Genomic DNA, 13,491 nt, shown 5'->3' with positions numbered 1-13,491 from the left:
GGAGAGATTAAAAAGACTGGGACTTTTAAGCTTGGAAAAGAGACAACTAAAAGGGGATATGATAGAGGTCTATAAAATCATGAATATTGTGGAGAAAGTGAATAAGGAAGTATTATTTACCCTTTCACGTAACACAAGTACCAGGGGTCACCTGATGAAAACTATGCAGCAGATTTAAAAGTAACAAAAGGAAGTACTTCTTCACACAGTACACAGTCAACCCGTGGAGCTCATTGTGAGGGGATATTGTGAAGGCCAAAAGTATAACTGGGTTCAAAAAAGAATTAGATAAGTTCATGAAAGATGGCTCCATCAGTGGCTATTAGCCAAGATGGTCAGAGATGCAACCCCATGCTCTGTGTGTCCCTAAACCTCTGACTGCCAGGTGCTGGGATTGGATGACAGTGGATAATTGCCCTCTTCTGTTCATTCCCTCTGAAGCTTCTGGTATAGGCCACTGTCAGAAGACAGGATACTGGGCTAGATGGACCATTGATCTAACCCAGTACGGCCATTTTTATGTTCGTATATTAAAGAGATCTCTTTTACACTTCTCTGAGAAAGAGACAGGATGAAGGGGACTCAACTTGGTCATTCAAAATGGTGAAAAGGCATAAAGAAAACAGACCAGCCACTCCATCTTACTGCATCATATGAGAACAAGGAAATGGTCAATAAAGTTAGTGGCTGGAAAAATTATAATCGAGGCAAATCTTGAAGTCCTGACTACAGGCCAGACTGTCCTGACTTGGATTGTAGCTCTTATCTTCCTTCCTATCCTCACCCATCATGCACTGGCCAGCCACAATTGCTCCCAGCTGGCTAGCAACACTAGAAGGAGAAGAGAGGGAGAAGCTGGGGGGTAAACAAAGTGAACGGGTTTGGCCCTTGACTTCAGGGAGAGCAGCCCATTCTTATTTCTCCCCATCGCAAGGGGTGGAATAGTGACTGTGCTTTATAATGGAATTCTATCCATAACACTGGGTCTCTTTTTGGAAAGGACCATTGGCATGAACAGAGGGGCAATTGCTCATCTGGAAAGCCATTCTAGTAATTAATGTTACAGGGACAGCGATGGAGTCACTCCTGCTGTGCACTGGTATGAGAATCAGACACTGGTATGAGTGGAGAATTCCCCAATAAGTCAGACTACCTAAGCAGGCCCGCCTTGCTTTTCTTCTCAGAAGCTATAAGCAGTGTAATTGCCCACAGTTACAAGGTAACACAGCTTTTTCTAAGCAAGAACATTTATTCTGGACATGAAAGCATTACAGAGAAAATATATTAAAAAGAATCTACGCAAATGCTAATAAGCTGACCAGAGATCACCCCAGTTCCAACAAGGGCTCCGGTCGGAGTCAGCCCTTCAAACTCCATCAGACTGTTTCTCTGTGGTTACAAGTTCATGACAGCATTGGCTCAGAACAAGCACTCCCATGAATCTGTGGGCTACTCCTTTATACAGTTTGGCCCTCTGATCTTGTCCTCATTTAACTGGTGATCAGCAGACAAAGGTCACCTCCTCAGGGTGAAGATTCAAAAGGCTGAGTTCTTGCATACCCAAGGGGTACATTTGCAAACAACTCCAAGAGATTTTCTGGGAAACCCACTTAACTTTAAAAGTTCATTCTTGTCCAACCCATTGTTTCAAATAGTCCTTTGAAGCTCATAACACTTCTCATTATATTAGCCATGTCTTCCCCCAGAGGCATTACATACAATCCCACAATAATACATCAACATTTGCATTTTTAATACAAAGAACTCCTAAAATAGTTCAACTTAATTCAATACGTTTAAGTTAATTCAATGAGGTTTGTCCAGGATATAAGAGGAAACTGTCGTTTGTGCTACAAGGAGAAGCACAAATGGAAAATCATAGAAGTCACAAAATATGTGATTTTATCAAACTTTTCCATGATTCAGGTATGACATTTCCCAAAATATATAGCCTGACAAAACAGCTCCCCTAGTGGTGGGTGACTGAGCAATTCCTCTCCAGTTTGCTGATGAAGAGGCTGAAATGTATTGCCCTCCGTTGATTCTGCAGTGGCCTACGTGAAAGGAATTGCTGCCTCAGTGTCGTTACGCAGGTGTACGTGTCACAAAACTACCACCACAGCTGGCTCAAATTGACACCCTTGCTGACAGAGATGCCGTGCACCGACAGGATCTGAAAACGGAGCTAAACGTCCCACCCTCATACATAGCCCCTCCGAGTCCAGGTTGAGGCACGCTGGCAAGGGGTTGTATGGTTGCTGCTGCCTCTGTTGGGTGGGTAACAATAACAGCAAATAACAAGCCCCAGGACACTAGTCTTCTGAGCCCGCCCTCACCATTCACCAGCACTCAGTTCACTAGCAAATTAAATGATCCATGTTTTGCTTTTGTTGAACGGGGAGCAGGGATACATCAGAGATTTTTCCTGGGTTTAAAATGATTTTGGACTCATGGAAAATCTCATGCCCCTTTCTTCATCACTCTAGCCTCCCCATCACTCCTCCTCCCTCTGTGCTATGTTTAGTGCTGTCCTAATATCCCAATGGTGTGTGTGTTTCACTTACTATCCTTAGCCACCCCAAAGGACGTTATTGAAAGACCCTGTTTGCCAAAACAAACCTCACCCATTGGAAAATTTATTTCCTATCATCTTTCTCCCATGAACCTAGAAACTCCCAAGTGCAGAGGCACAAGGAATGTGTGCTTGGCCACTCCATGGCCCCCATCATCAATCATATAAATTGATATGATTAAGTGCTTGTCCCTGGTATGAATAAGTGCTTATACTTTGGCCAGACCTGTTATTTCCCTTTAAGAATTAGCATAGCTCTGGTGGCAGAAGGATTTTTGACTGTGGCTGAAATAAATGTTTGACCCAGGCCTTCTAAGGCAGTAGGTCAATGTCATTGCATGTTCCTTTAGTGCATTCACACACTAAGAGTTACATTGATTAGTGTGTCCATTCCTTATGGAGCTGGCTCAGCTTCCTGCTGCTGCCTGAGGACCCTGTCGCACTGTGTGGTGATAAACTCTGGATTTGGATATACTGTAAAGGGCTTTGTGTAGCCATGCTTCTCTCACCAGTTGGTTGGGCTTTCCCCTTTGCTACATGCCCCTGGGGTGAAGTGAGGACTGAGGCAGCCCCAAAAGGCTAATGAGTATCTATACAGATTATTTTTTTTAAAAGAATAACATATCAAGAATAGCATAGTCCCTCATAGTCCCTTATACCAGTGTTCTGCAAGCCACAGATCTATTGCTGGTGATTTGCAGAGAGCTGGTTAGTCACATGGTGTCAGCTTTTCTCCTCATTTCCAGTTGCTCTTATTGCAATAAAATAAAGTCTGAAAATGCATTAACTACTTTCATACTGTTCTTTTTTCCATGCAAATAATTACTGTAGTTGCCAAAAGGATGCTATGCAATCCAAAAGGGAGTGGAGGTAGTCCATCCAATCATGAAGTTTGAGTATTCTGATCAGGTGATCAGAGCATAGATCATTACCAGCTTACCCACTGAAATCTGGCATTCACTCATTGTCTTTTTTTTTTAAGCGTACAGAAGCTGAATGAATTTTTCATAAGTGATGAGATTGGAGATGACAGCTGGAGAAGTGCAGAAAGCTCTGTGACCTATGAATCCTGTAAGAAGCATACAGGACTTGTAAGTTCTCTTTTCTGACATGGCAGCACAAAAATGGGGAGACAGCATGGCCAAGTGGAGCGGATGCTGACCTGGGACTCAGGAGACCTGGGTTTTGAACTTGGCTTTGCCACTCGTTGTATAATTTGGGGACGTCATTTTCTCTCTCTGTGCTTCCAGTTTCTTTCTATCCTTTGCCTATCTTGCCTGTTTAGGGTGTGAGCTCCTCAGGAGAGGGGCTCACATTATGTGTTTTTACAGCGGGGCAGGCCCCTGTTCTTACTTAAGCATTAATTAAAAAGAAAAACTTTTAAGAAATGACTTGATAGATGTAGCATTCAGACTTGGCCCTCTCAGTCTTAGTTTATTGTTCTAAATATCCCATGTAGCCTTCATATTGTTACGAGGATTGAATTCTTTCTTTCTTTACCACCCATGATGTGCCCGATTCTTTCCAGACATTCAAGTAGGGTCAGTCACTGCTTCGAGGAGCTCACAATCTAAAGACAGACAAAAATTATGGAGGGAGGGAGAGGAAAGAATAAGCAATGTATGTAGAAGTCAGATTGATTCTCTGTAAGCAGCCCAGCAAAAGTGAGTCTTTAAGAGGGACTGAAACAGGGTAGGAGCTTTGCGGACAAGCTCAGGAAGGTTGTATCATGCCTAAGTGGCCATGTGGAACAAGTTACAGAGGCGACTGTCTGAGAAGCTAAGCTGGCAAATGGGAGGATGACTGGATAGATTTGAAGGGCACAGGGAGCCACGCTGAACGTAACAAAGGAGGATAAGGAGGGATGGGGCAGAATTATGTAGAGCACTGCAGATGCTGACAAGAAGTTTAAATTAGATAGTATAAAAGATGGGGGGATTTGAAGAAACTCCACTGACTTCAGAGGCAGTTGAGGGCGTTCAGCCCCTTGTGAGAGGCACTTAGCTCCTCACGGTGTTGTGCCTTTGTTACAACACAAGTTGAAATGCCCTGTTACTATTCACATGTTCTTCTCTTGACCTAGATTGGTAGAAGGGAGGGGAACAGGCTATTTTGTTTCAAAGGAAACTGAACGTCGTCGTCGTATGAGAATTTCAACTTCTCTTCTTTCTGTGCTTTATCATGTAGCATACCAAAGCCATAAACAGGAAACAGCCCTTGAGGCATCAGCTGGACAGCTATGAGCAGCCGCTGAGGAGACAGCCACGTCCCTTAGAGATAGATGATATTGCAATCAAGGTAGTTTGAATTCATGGATTCATTCTTCACATGGAGGGGAGCCTCATGCTCTGGAATAAACTGGTACCAAAGTGCCCAAATCCTGCAGTCCTTCCAAAAGCAAATCTTTCACTGCAAGATCAGGTGTAAAATACTTGGATTAAAGTGTGCTCAAAATACACTTATACCAGACTATTTGCTGGAAATCATCAGTTCCCTTTAATGCCTCTGTTTTTTCTCAGTAGCAAGTGATATTGTGATTCTGAAAGAACAAGAACTACATGATCAAGTATACTATAGGTTCTTCTTCTGGTTCCCCCTGCTAGCCCACTCCCAAACTCAAAGTTTTTGTACCATAAGGTCATTTTCCACATTCATTGCTGATGTGGGTAAAGCTTTTGTCTGCACATGCACTAGCTGTTCCCACAGGTTCTGACTAGATTCATACTAAATAGATGCACAGGTTTCAAACATGCCCTTTGGTTCAAGTTCTGTCTATGGATGCCCTTCTTGTGTGAGGGAGAATAGCCCATAGCCCTCGTAAAATATGGCCCCTAGTGTCTATCTGGGAGCACTTTCTTTTGTCCACTGTAAACCTTGTGAGTGTCCTGTTTAGACTCTGTGTGCTCCATCCTTGATAGACCATGACATCATACATACCCAAACTATCCCTGCCCTGGTAAACTATCATATCTTACGTAGCACCTGTAATCACCATTTATGGAAGTGAATCTCTTCCCTTAAATTAATGCTGTATGGGTTTTTCTCTGCAAGAGATGATTGGGCCCATGAGTTTTACCTTAAGACTACCCCTTTAATAAAGGGATGTTCATACAATATATGTACGAGTTGTTTTTCCTTCACAATCTTTGCTTTGTTTTGCCATCTCCCCTAATTTGACTTGACTTTTTCTTTTCACGTGACCGTACTTGAAAGTGTATTTATTTTTTAAAGCAATCTTTTCTTTTTAATGCAGAACAGACAATTGTAAATTATTTATTGAGGTGTTTGCACTTCTAATATATGAAATTATTTTGTAGGTTACCAATGGATATTTTTCATGGGGAAGTGGCTTAGCCACATTATCCAATATAAACATCAGAATCCCAACAGGTAGGATTAATGTGCCCTTTAAATGCTAAACATGTGAGACTGTGTATTTGCTGTAATGACAATTCCTTGCATATATAGTCCAAAGCACAAAGAAACATAGGACTGGAAGGGACCTCGTGGGTCATCGAGTCCAGTCTCCTGCTGTCACAGGCATAAATTTATCAAGATCCATCTTGGAACGAGTTAGGTTGTGTGCCCCCACTACTCTACCCCCCCCCAAAATGTGATCAGATTGGTGTCAAGAAATGTAAAGAGAAGGATGTAAAAGGTTAAGAAATCTAGTTCAAGGAATTATATCATAGCTCCAAAGAACTAAAAAATAATGGCTAGAAATAAAAATGTCCACACTGGGTCAGACCAATGATCCATTTAGCCCAGTATCCTGTCTTCTAACAGTGGCCAATGCCAGATGCTTCAAAGGGAATGAATAGACCATGGCAATCATCAAGTGATCCATCCCCTGTTGTCCAGTCCCAGCATCTGAAAGGCAGAGGCGTTGGGTCACCCAGAGCATGGGGTTGCATCCCTGACAATCTTGGCTAATAGACATTGATGGACTTACCCTCCATGAACTTTCCTAATTCCTGTTTTGAACTCAGTTATAGTTTTGGTCTTCGCAATATCCCCAGGCAACGAATTCCTCAGGTTGACTGCTCATTATGTGAAGAAGCACTTCCCTGTGTTTGTTTTAAACATATGGCTAATAATGAAAAGAATTGCCAGTTTCAAAATAATAGATCTACCTGGCCATCAATGAAACCGACAACAGCATAACTAAGGCCAGTACTGAGAGGAATTTTAAACAGGCTGACCCCTTAAAACAGTAGTTATTAAAAAGGGCCAGAAGTGTTAAAATACACCCGCTACACACACACATACACACACACACACACACACATGCGCGATTTGGCAGTGCAAACCCACAAAGGGAACTTGGGGTATTGTTATTAATTTTAATAATTATTGCTATAAAACTTTGGTTCCCAAGATGGGTCTCTCAATAAATCACTGTGTTGTTGTTTTTTTTAATCTATATATATTCCAGCAGGTTTATACAGTACACTTACATCATGGAGATACTGTGTGCCTGAACCTTTCCTTTCAAAAGTAGCTCACAGGTGGACACGCGCAAAATTGTCATTCACAGAATATAAAGGGTAGCAACAACTGCAGCGAGCTATTTTTAATTTTAACTGGATTAGTGTTCTATCATTTGGTTTTCCTTTCTTTATTCGGTTTATGATTATTATAGGTCAGATGACAATGATTGTGGGTCAAGTTGGGTGTGGGAAATCTTCACTTCTTCTGGCTATACTCGGTGAGATGCAGACCCTGGAAGGAAAAGTTCACTGGAACAAGTAAGTTTCCAATAGCTTCTAATTGCTGTTTTAATTTTAAGCACCGACACCTCATAATAAGAAATGTAGAGCATGTTAAATCATCATCCAAAATCCTCCCTGCAAACCTTTACCAGTAGATTCACACCAGATCTATTGTGATGCAGCTAGTGATGTTTCATTTGCGACAGAAAGTGAGAGCTTGAGCTGGGCAAATAATTGATTTTTGCAGTTCCATGGCAGTTCTGAAATTTTTTTTAAAAATGCTTTGGGTTGAACCAAATCTGAAATATTTCAGCATTTTTGGTGAATCAAGAAAGTCTGTTTTGGGTCTGTTCCAGAGTGTGAATTTAAACCTAGATGTCCGAAATCCCAGCTGAGTGCCCTCACCACTGGGCTAAATGTTATTGGGGGTGCTAGGAGAAGAAGGGAAGGTGAGACAGCAACCAGCACCATCATTACCACCTCTACCACCACTCCTCTTCCTCCTCCAACCATTTTGTGAATGGCTGAAACTATTCATGTCAGATTCATGAATAGTCTTGAGCTGATCAAAACTGTATTGTTCATCAAATAAGCTCTTAGTCTGAAAAAATTCACCCTGCCCCAGTGGCAGATTTACAGCATGGTGCTTGAAGGAAGGGTTGGAAAAGGAATCTGAATATAGTTAAAACCAGTTGAGTAGTTAGTCTCAAATACACTAACCTTATTTTATGACCTAAATGGAAAGGATTGATCACCCTATGCATGGGTGGCGGGTATAATAAGCCGGGGAGGTTAAACCTTCCCAACCTCAGGCCATGGCCCAGCCCACACTCCATCCCAAGTCCTCGCCCTTGCTCCACCTCTCCACGGAAGCCGGTAGGGGCTCAGCTTGGGCTGGTGGCCCGGAGCTTGGGGCTAGGGCTGGCCAGCAGCTCAGGGGTGGCTCAGGCCACAGTCGGAGTCTCGGGGATATTCTGGCTCTGGGTGAGGGGGAGTGGGTTAGAGGCGGGGTCTTGGGTGGGGTGGGAAGAGGGCTAGCCACCCTGAATGAGGGGTTCACCCACCACCCATGGCTCTATGTGTAAAACATGTGCTATGCAGTACAGTGTAATTCATCTGGGGTGAAATCCTAGCTCCACTGAAGCCAATGGGAGTTTCACCATTGACTTCAGCGGAGTCAGGATTTCACCGCTGGTGTGTGATCTTCATCCTTTGAGCGTTCTTTCCCTGTCCGTTCCATCTCAGACTTGCCGTAACGCCAGTACATTGGTCCATAATTTGCCTTAGCAAACAGTGACACCATTGGCAATAGCATTGCTTCAGACACTTCTCAAAACTTCTTTACATTTTTGTGGCTTTGCATTACTAGAGGCTGATGCATTTTTTGAAAATTCAAAATTTCAGTGAATTTTTTTTGACCAGCTCCGCTTATTATACAAGTGTCCTTAGCATTTGTTTCTCCATCCTGTGGCTGTGGTGGTTGTTGATGCATAGTTCCAATTTTGTGGGTGTATTTGAATTATTTACCACACCAAAAAGTTGGAATAGACCTTAAGGTGAGTACCAGTTATGGCTTGAAACATATCTGTATAGACACAAATTTAAGAAAGTTCAGATCCTGATTTGGATCCAAAATTTGTGGATGGCCTTGTCATTTTAAAACAGGCTGATTCTAAACCCTGGATCCAATCATACTCAGATGTTGGAAAAGTTTGCAGAGAGCACTGGACATAAAGTTCGTGTCTCTGGCCCATCTTTATTTTTAACTAATGCTTTAATCAAATATCTTCTCATAGTACGGGATATGCATTTATATACTGACTACTGATCTTATCTTCGAACGGAGAAAAAAGCTGTGAACTGCATTCATTGTTTAACACTTTGAAATGGCATCATGCTTTGGAAGTGTGTTTCATCAGATGGCTTTGCTGACCAATAACGTTTCACACGGTGCTACTCAGACCTATGAAATAGTTGTGAAAAAATTCCTCCATCTCCAGCAAAGAAAATGAGGATAAATGGAAGGGATGGGGTATTTCACAAAGATAAAGGACAAAGCCATATTCTAGTTTTGGATTAATGTCTAAACCTAAGTGGGCTGATATTTACAGTTTTCACGTTCCCGTACTACAGGTAGCATGTAGAGGAGGGCATGCCAAAGTCTCATAGAATCTGATCTGTTCAGGGGCCTGTGGTGGGCACCAGCACAGAGTAAGCAGAGGATGATATTCCTGGTTGGATTTTTTGGAACTGACATCTATGGAAGCACAATGGGATACCCACATCCCGTGTGTGTGATTAAGTTGGCGGGGGGGCTCTGTACCAGCTGAGAAGAGGCAACTGAGGAGAAAGCTGCTGGGGCAGATGGGAGAGGCTGGGGGGCCCTACACTGGATCCACAGTCAGACAGAGCTAGTGTCTGAGAATCCCTGTATAGAGAGCTCTGTAGGGCAGCTGTAACTCTTGCAGCTCATAGTTTGGGAAGGTGGATGTGGAGGGGATGTGTTTCAACCCACTTCATGGCCTGTTATTTTGGAGGTGAATTCTGTTCCCCCAACTATCCCACCCAAAGCTCACGTCCTTGGGTTTTGTCTGTGGAAGGAGGGATGACTTTCACCCACAGTGATCAAAATGGCATGGCCCGTTCTTTGAATATTTATCTGTTTGATCATTTTCCCAAAAAGCAGCTTTTTCAAGCTTGGCAGTTCTCCTCTTCCTGTCCATGTGTGGCAGAAGCTGCACCAGCCCACTGGGGGCCCTAAGCAGGAATATTCCCCCACCCCCAACACATAATAAAAAGTGAATAGGCATAAAAAAGTGAATAGGCATAAAAAAAGTGAATAGGCATAATAAAAACATCACTTTTTATTATGTGAATAGGGGCCCCCTTGAGCTGCTCGGAGCCCTAAGCAATTTCTTAGTCTGCTTATGCCCAGCACTGGCTCTGATGTGTGGAATTGGTTTGGTTCCTTAGCTGTGTGTCACTGTCTGCTGTGCTAACACACGTGATCTCACTGGAATAATTGGTATAGTTAGAACCCATGGAAGAATAACTTTTGTTAAAGAAATAGGAGTAGAGAGTTGGGTGTCAATTAGAATACATGACCTACAGTAATAACACAAAAAGAACAGGAGGACTTGTGGCACCTTAGAGACAAACCAATTTATTTGAGCATAAGCTTTCGTGAGCTACAGCTCATTTCATCGGATGCATGGTTGCCATTTATTTATTTAAAACATTTAAGGAGGATATTCCTTTCAGATTAGTCATTTCCTTTGTAAGAGGCAGGTAAAAGGAGGCAGCAATTCATATTTACATCATTCCAGTAACCATCCTCAAAAGCGTCATCTTATAAACATTCCGATACGCTATGTAAATCTAGACAGCAAAGTTAAATCATACCAAATGAGTCGCAGTTCTTACTGATAACAAGCAAGTTCTACAATACTGCATCTCGAGATGAGCTAACTTTAATCTAGGTTGGGCAATCTTAAGGAAGTTATTTCATCTTTGATACCTGAAGTATTGACTAAATGAATCCTGTTGATGTATTTTACAAAATCATAATAAAAGTTCTAATTACTTTCTTAATTTCCTTCCCATGTAATTCTGCATACATGAGTTACTATATCTGCTGATCCAGGAATATGCAAAGGGATGAGATACAGACTGGGTAAATTCCCTAGAAACCTCTGCAATAGTAATGTAGGTATAGTACCACTAGGCTGAATTCTGCCCTCAATTGCACTGATGTAAATCTGAAGTAATTCATCTGGATTTATATTGGTGCAAGTCAAAGTAGATTTTGGACCATTGTGGCCAAAATCAGCCCTTGGATAAACTAGTGCAACTTGGAGAGCAGTGAGAGCTGTAACTACTTCCTCTGGGGATGAAACTAGGCATGTATGTTAGGGAAAGAAAGAGAAAGAGTTTCTGTGCACCTTCCTTTTAGAGAACTTGCCCAGGATAGGTTTTATGGGAAGGGAGCTACCAAATTCATGGTCCGTTTTGGTCAATTTCGCGGTCATAGGTCATTTTAAAAATTGTAAATTTCATGATTTCAGCTATTTAAATCTGAAATTTCAGGGTGTTGTATTGTAGGGGTCCTGACCCCAAACGGAGTTGTGTGGGGTGGGGGGGGCGGATCTCAAGGTTATTGTGTGGGGGGAGGGATTAGCGGTACTGCTACCCTTACTTCTGTGCTGCTGCTGGTGGCGGCCCTGCCTTCAGAGCTGGGCTGCTGGAGAGCGGCGGCTGCCGGCCGGGAGCCCAGCTCTGAGGGCGGAGCCACCGCCAGCAGCAGCGCAGCAGTAAGCGTGGCCTGGTCTGGTGTTGCCACCCTTACTTCTGCGCTGTCGCTGAGGAGGCACTGCCTTCAAAGCTGGGTGCCCGGCCAGCAGTCGTCACTCTCCGGCCACCCAGCGCAGAAGTGAGGGTGGCAATACCATGACGCCCCCCTAAAATAACCTTGTGACCCCCTGCAACTCCCTTTTGGGTCAGGACCCCCCATTTGAGAAAGGCTGGTCTCCCCTGTGAAATCTGTGTAGTATAGGGTAAAAGCACACAAAAGACCAGAGTTCATGCGGGGGAGACAAGATTTCACGGTCCGTGACTTGTTTTTCATGGCCGTGCATTTGGTAAGGGCCCTAGTTATGGGCCAGGTTTTCTCTGGGGCTCAGCTTCCACATCGTTCTGGGGTTGTAAGCCCCAGGGACGGCTGCTCTTTTCCACTGCATGTGCTGGGGTTTGCAGCAATCAAAAGCCTGAGGTGTGAGGCTGGCTTCCAACTGTTCTGATAAGTAACTGTCTGGGCAGGCTTCCACTATAATAGGGCATGGGGGCTATCCAGAATCATTGTTAGAGTTCAGCCCTTTTTGTAGGGCTGAGTTGGAAAGTTCCCATCCAGACTTTACAGAGGCATATCTGTTTGCATACCACACACAGATGTGTGGTGTGGAGAGAACCAAATCCTCAGAAAATGCCATGGAGGAGCCAAGCAGAGGGGGAGAGCAGCTAAGCAGAATGCTCCTTGCCCTCTGTATAGGCTCTACAGAGAGTAGAGGGTATGTAAGCCTCTGCTGTGCAAAGAATATGTGAGGGCCCAGAAACCAGCTGTAAAACAGGGACAAAACAAAAGTTGGAGCAAACCCTTACTAATGGCTACCACACAAGGTTAGATAACACCGTGATGGGTATTATAAAGACCTCCTTTAGGGATAAATAGGTAGATAGCCAGTGTCAACATGGCTACTGGTTCTGCCCTGGTTATATGGAGAGGCTGGAAGGTAGTCCTCAGTGGAAGTTTCTCATGCAGCTGGAGGGCATCCATATGGTTGGGGCCCTGAATCTTCATTGCCCTGTTGAGCCTGCAGATTAAGTGAGAACTCTATACTTCCACTGTAATCATAGAGCTGTAGCCTTAATTTGCATCCCTCTGTATTTGTTTTGCAGGAGAACAAGAGGCAGAGTTAGAGATATGTTAGTGTTTAAAAAGGTCCAGTCTAGGATACATTGACAATAGTCAGGTTTCAGAGTAACAGCCGTGTTAGTCTGTATTCGCAAAAAGAAAAGGAGTACTTGTGCACCTTAGAGACTAACAAATTTATTTGAGCATAAGCTTTCATGAGCTACAGCTCACTATGTATCCAATGAAGTGAGCTGTAGCTCACAAAAGCTTATGCTCAAATGAATTTGTTAGTCTCTAAGGTGCCACAAGTACTCCTTTTTATTGACAGTAGTCCAATCTGCAGCTAAGACTATTTTTAACTTTCCCTTGAAACCTTGATTTTAAATAAATTTGGCTAACAGATTAGCATACAAAATCAAAGTAATCATATGGAAAATGACTGATCAATCTAATCAATTCAGTGCTTTTCATAATTTCAGACTTAACTCTGGTGTAACTAGCAGTGATCCGGTCTGGGGAAATGTGGATATTTTTTCAAATAGAGTAAAAAACATTAAATGAACAAAATTAGATAAGGATTACAAATACCTGCATCCAAATAAAGCCCTTTTCATGGAAATATCATGCACTTCAGAACTTGGAATACTGCCACGCACTGTACTTGTTTCGTTGTCGAACTTAAAGTAGGTAGCAAACCCTTACTAATGGCTACCACACAAGGTTAGATAACACCGTGATGGGTATTATAAAGACCTCCTTTAGGGATAAATAGGTAGATAGCCAGTGTCAACATGGCTACT

General features: G+C 43.0%; 1 protein-coding gene across 4 annotated transcripts in view; it reads left to right on the top strand.

The window, feature by feature from the left end:
• Positions 1 to 13,491, top strand: part of ABCC9 (ATP binding cassette subfamily C member 9) — a 119,716-nt gene that overhangs the window by 48,026 nt on the left and 58,199 nt on the right. For all 4 annotated transcript variants that reach the window (XM_077807470.1, XM_077807469.1, XM_077807467.1 and 1 more), the window contains exons 13-16: positions 3,555 to 3,663; positions 4,760 to 4,870; positions 5,890 to 5,962; positions 7,215 to 7,320. In XM_077807470.1, the coding sequence (XP_077663596.1) occupies positions 3,555 to 3,663; positions 4,760 to 4,870; positions 5,890 to 5,962; positions 7,215 to 7,320 (399 nt within the window). The remainder of the gene's footprint in view (positions 1 to 3,554; positions 3,664 to 4,759; positions 4,871 to 5,889; positions 5,963 to 7,214; positions 7,321 to 13,491) is intronic.

This window comes from Eretmochelys imbricata, chromosome 1 (assembly GCF_965152235.1).
Source record: "Eretmochelys imbricata isolate rEreImb1 chromosome 1, rEreImb1.hap1, whole genome shotgun sequence".
NCBI lineage: Eukaryota > Metazoa > Chordata > Testudines > Cheloniidae > Eretmochelys > Eretmochelys imbricata.
Note: the sequence above shows the minus strand (reverse complement) of the source record. Positions and strands in the feature narration are given on the sequence as shown.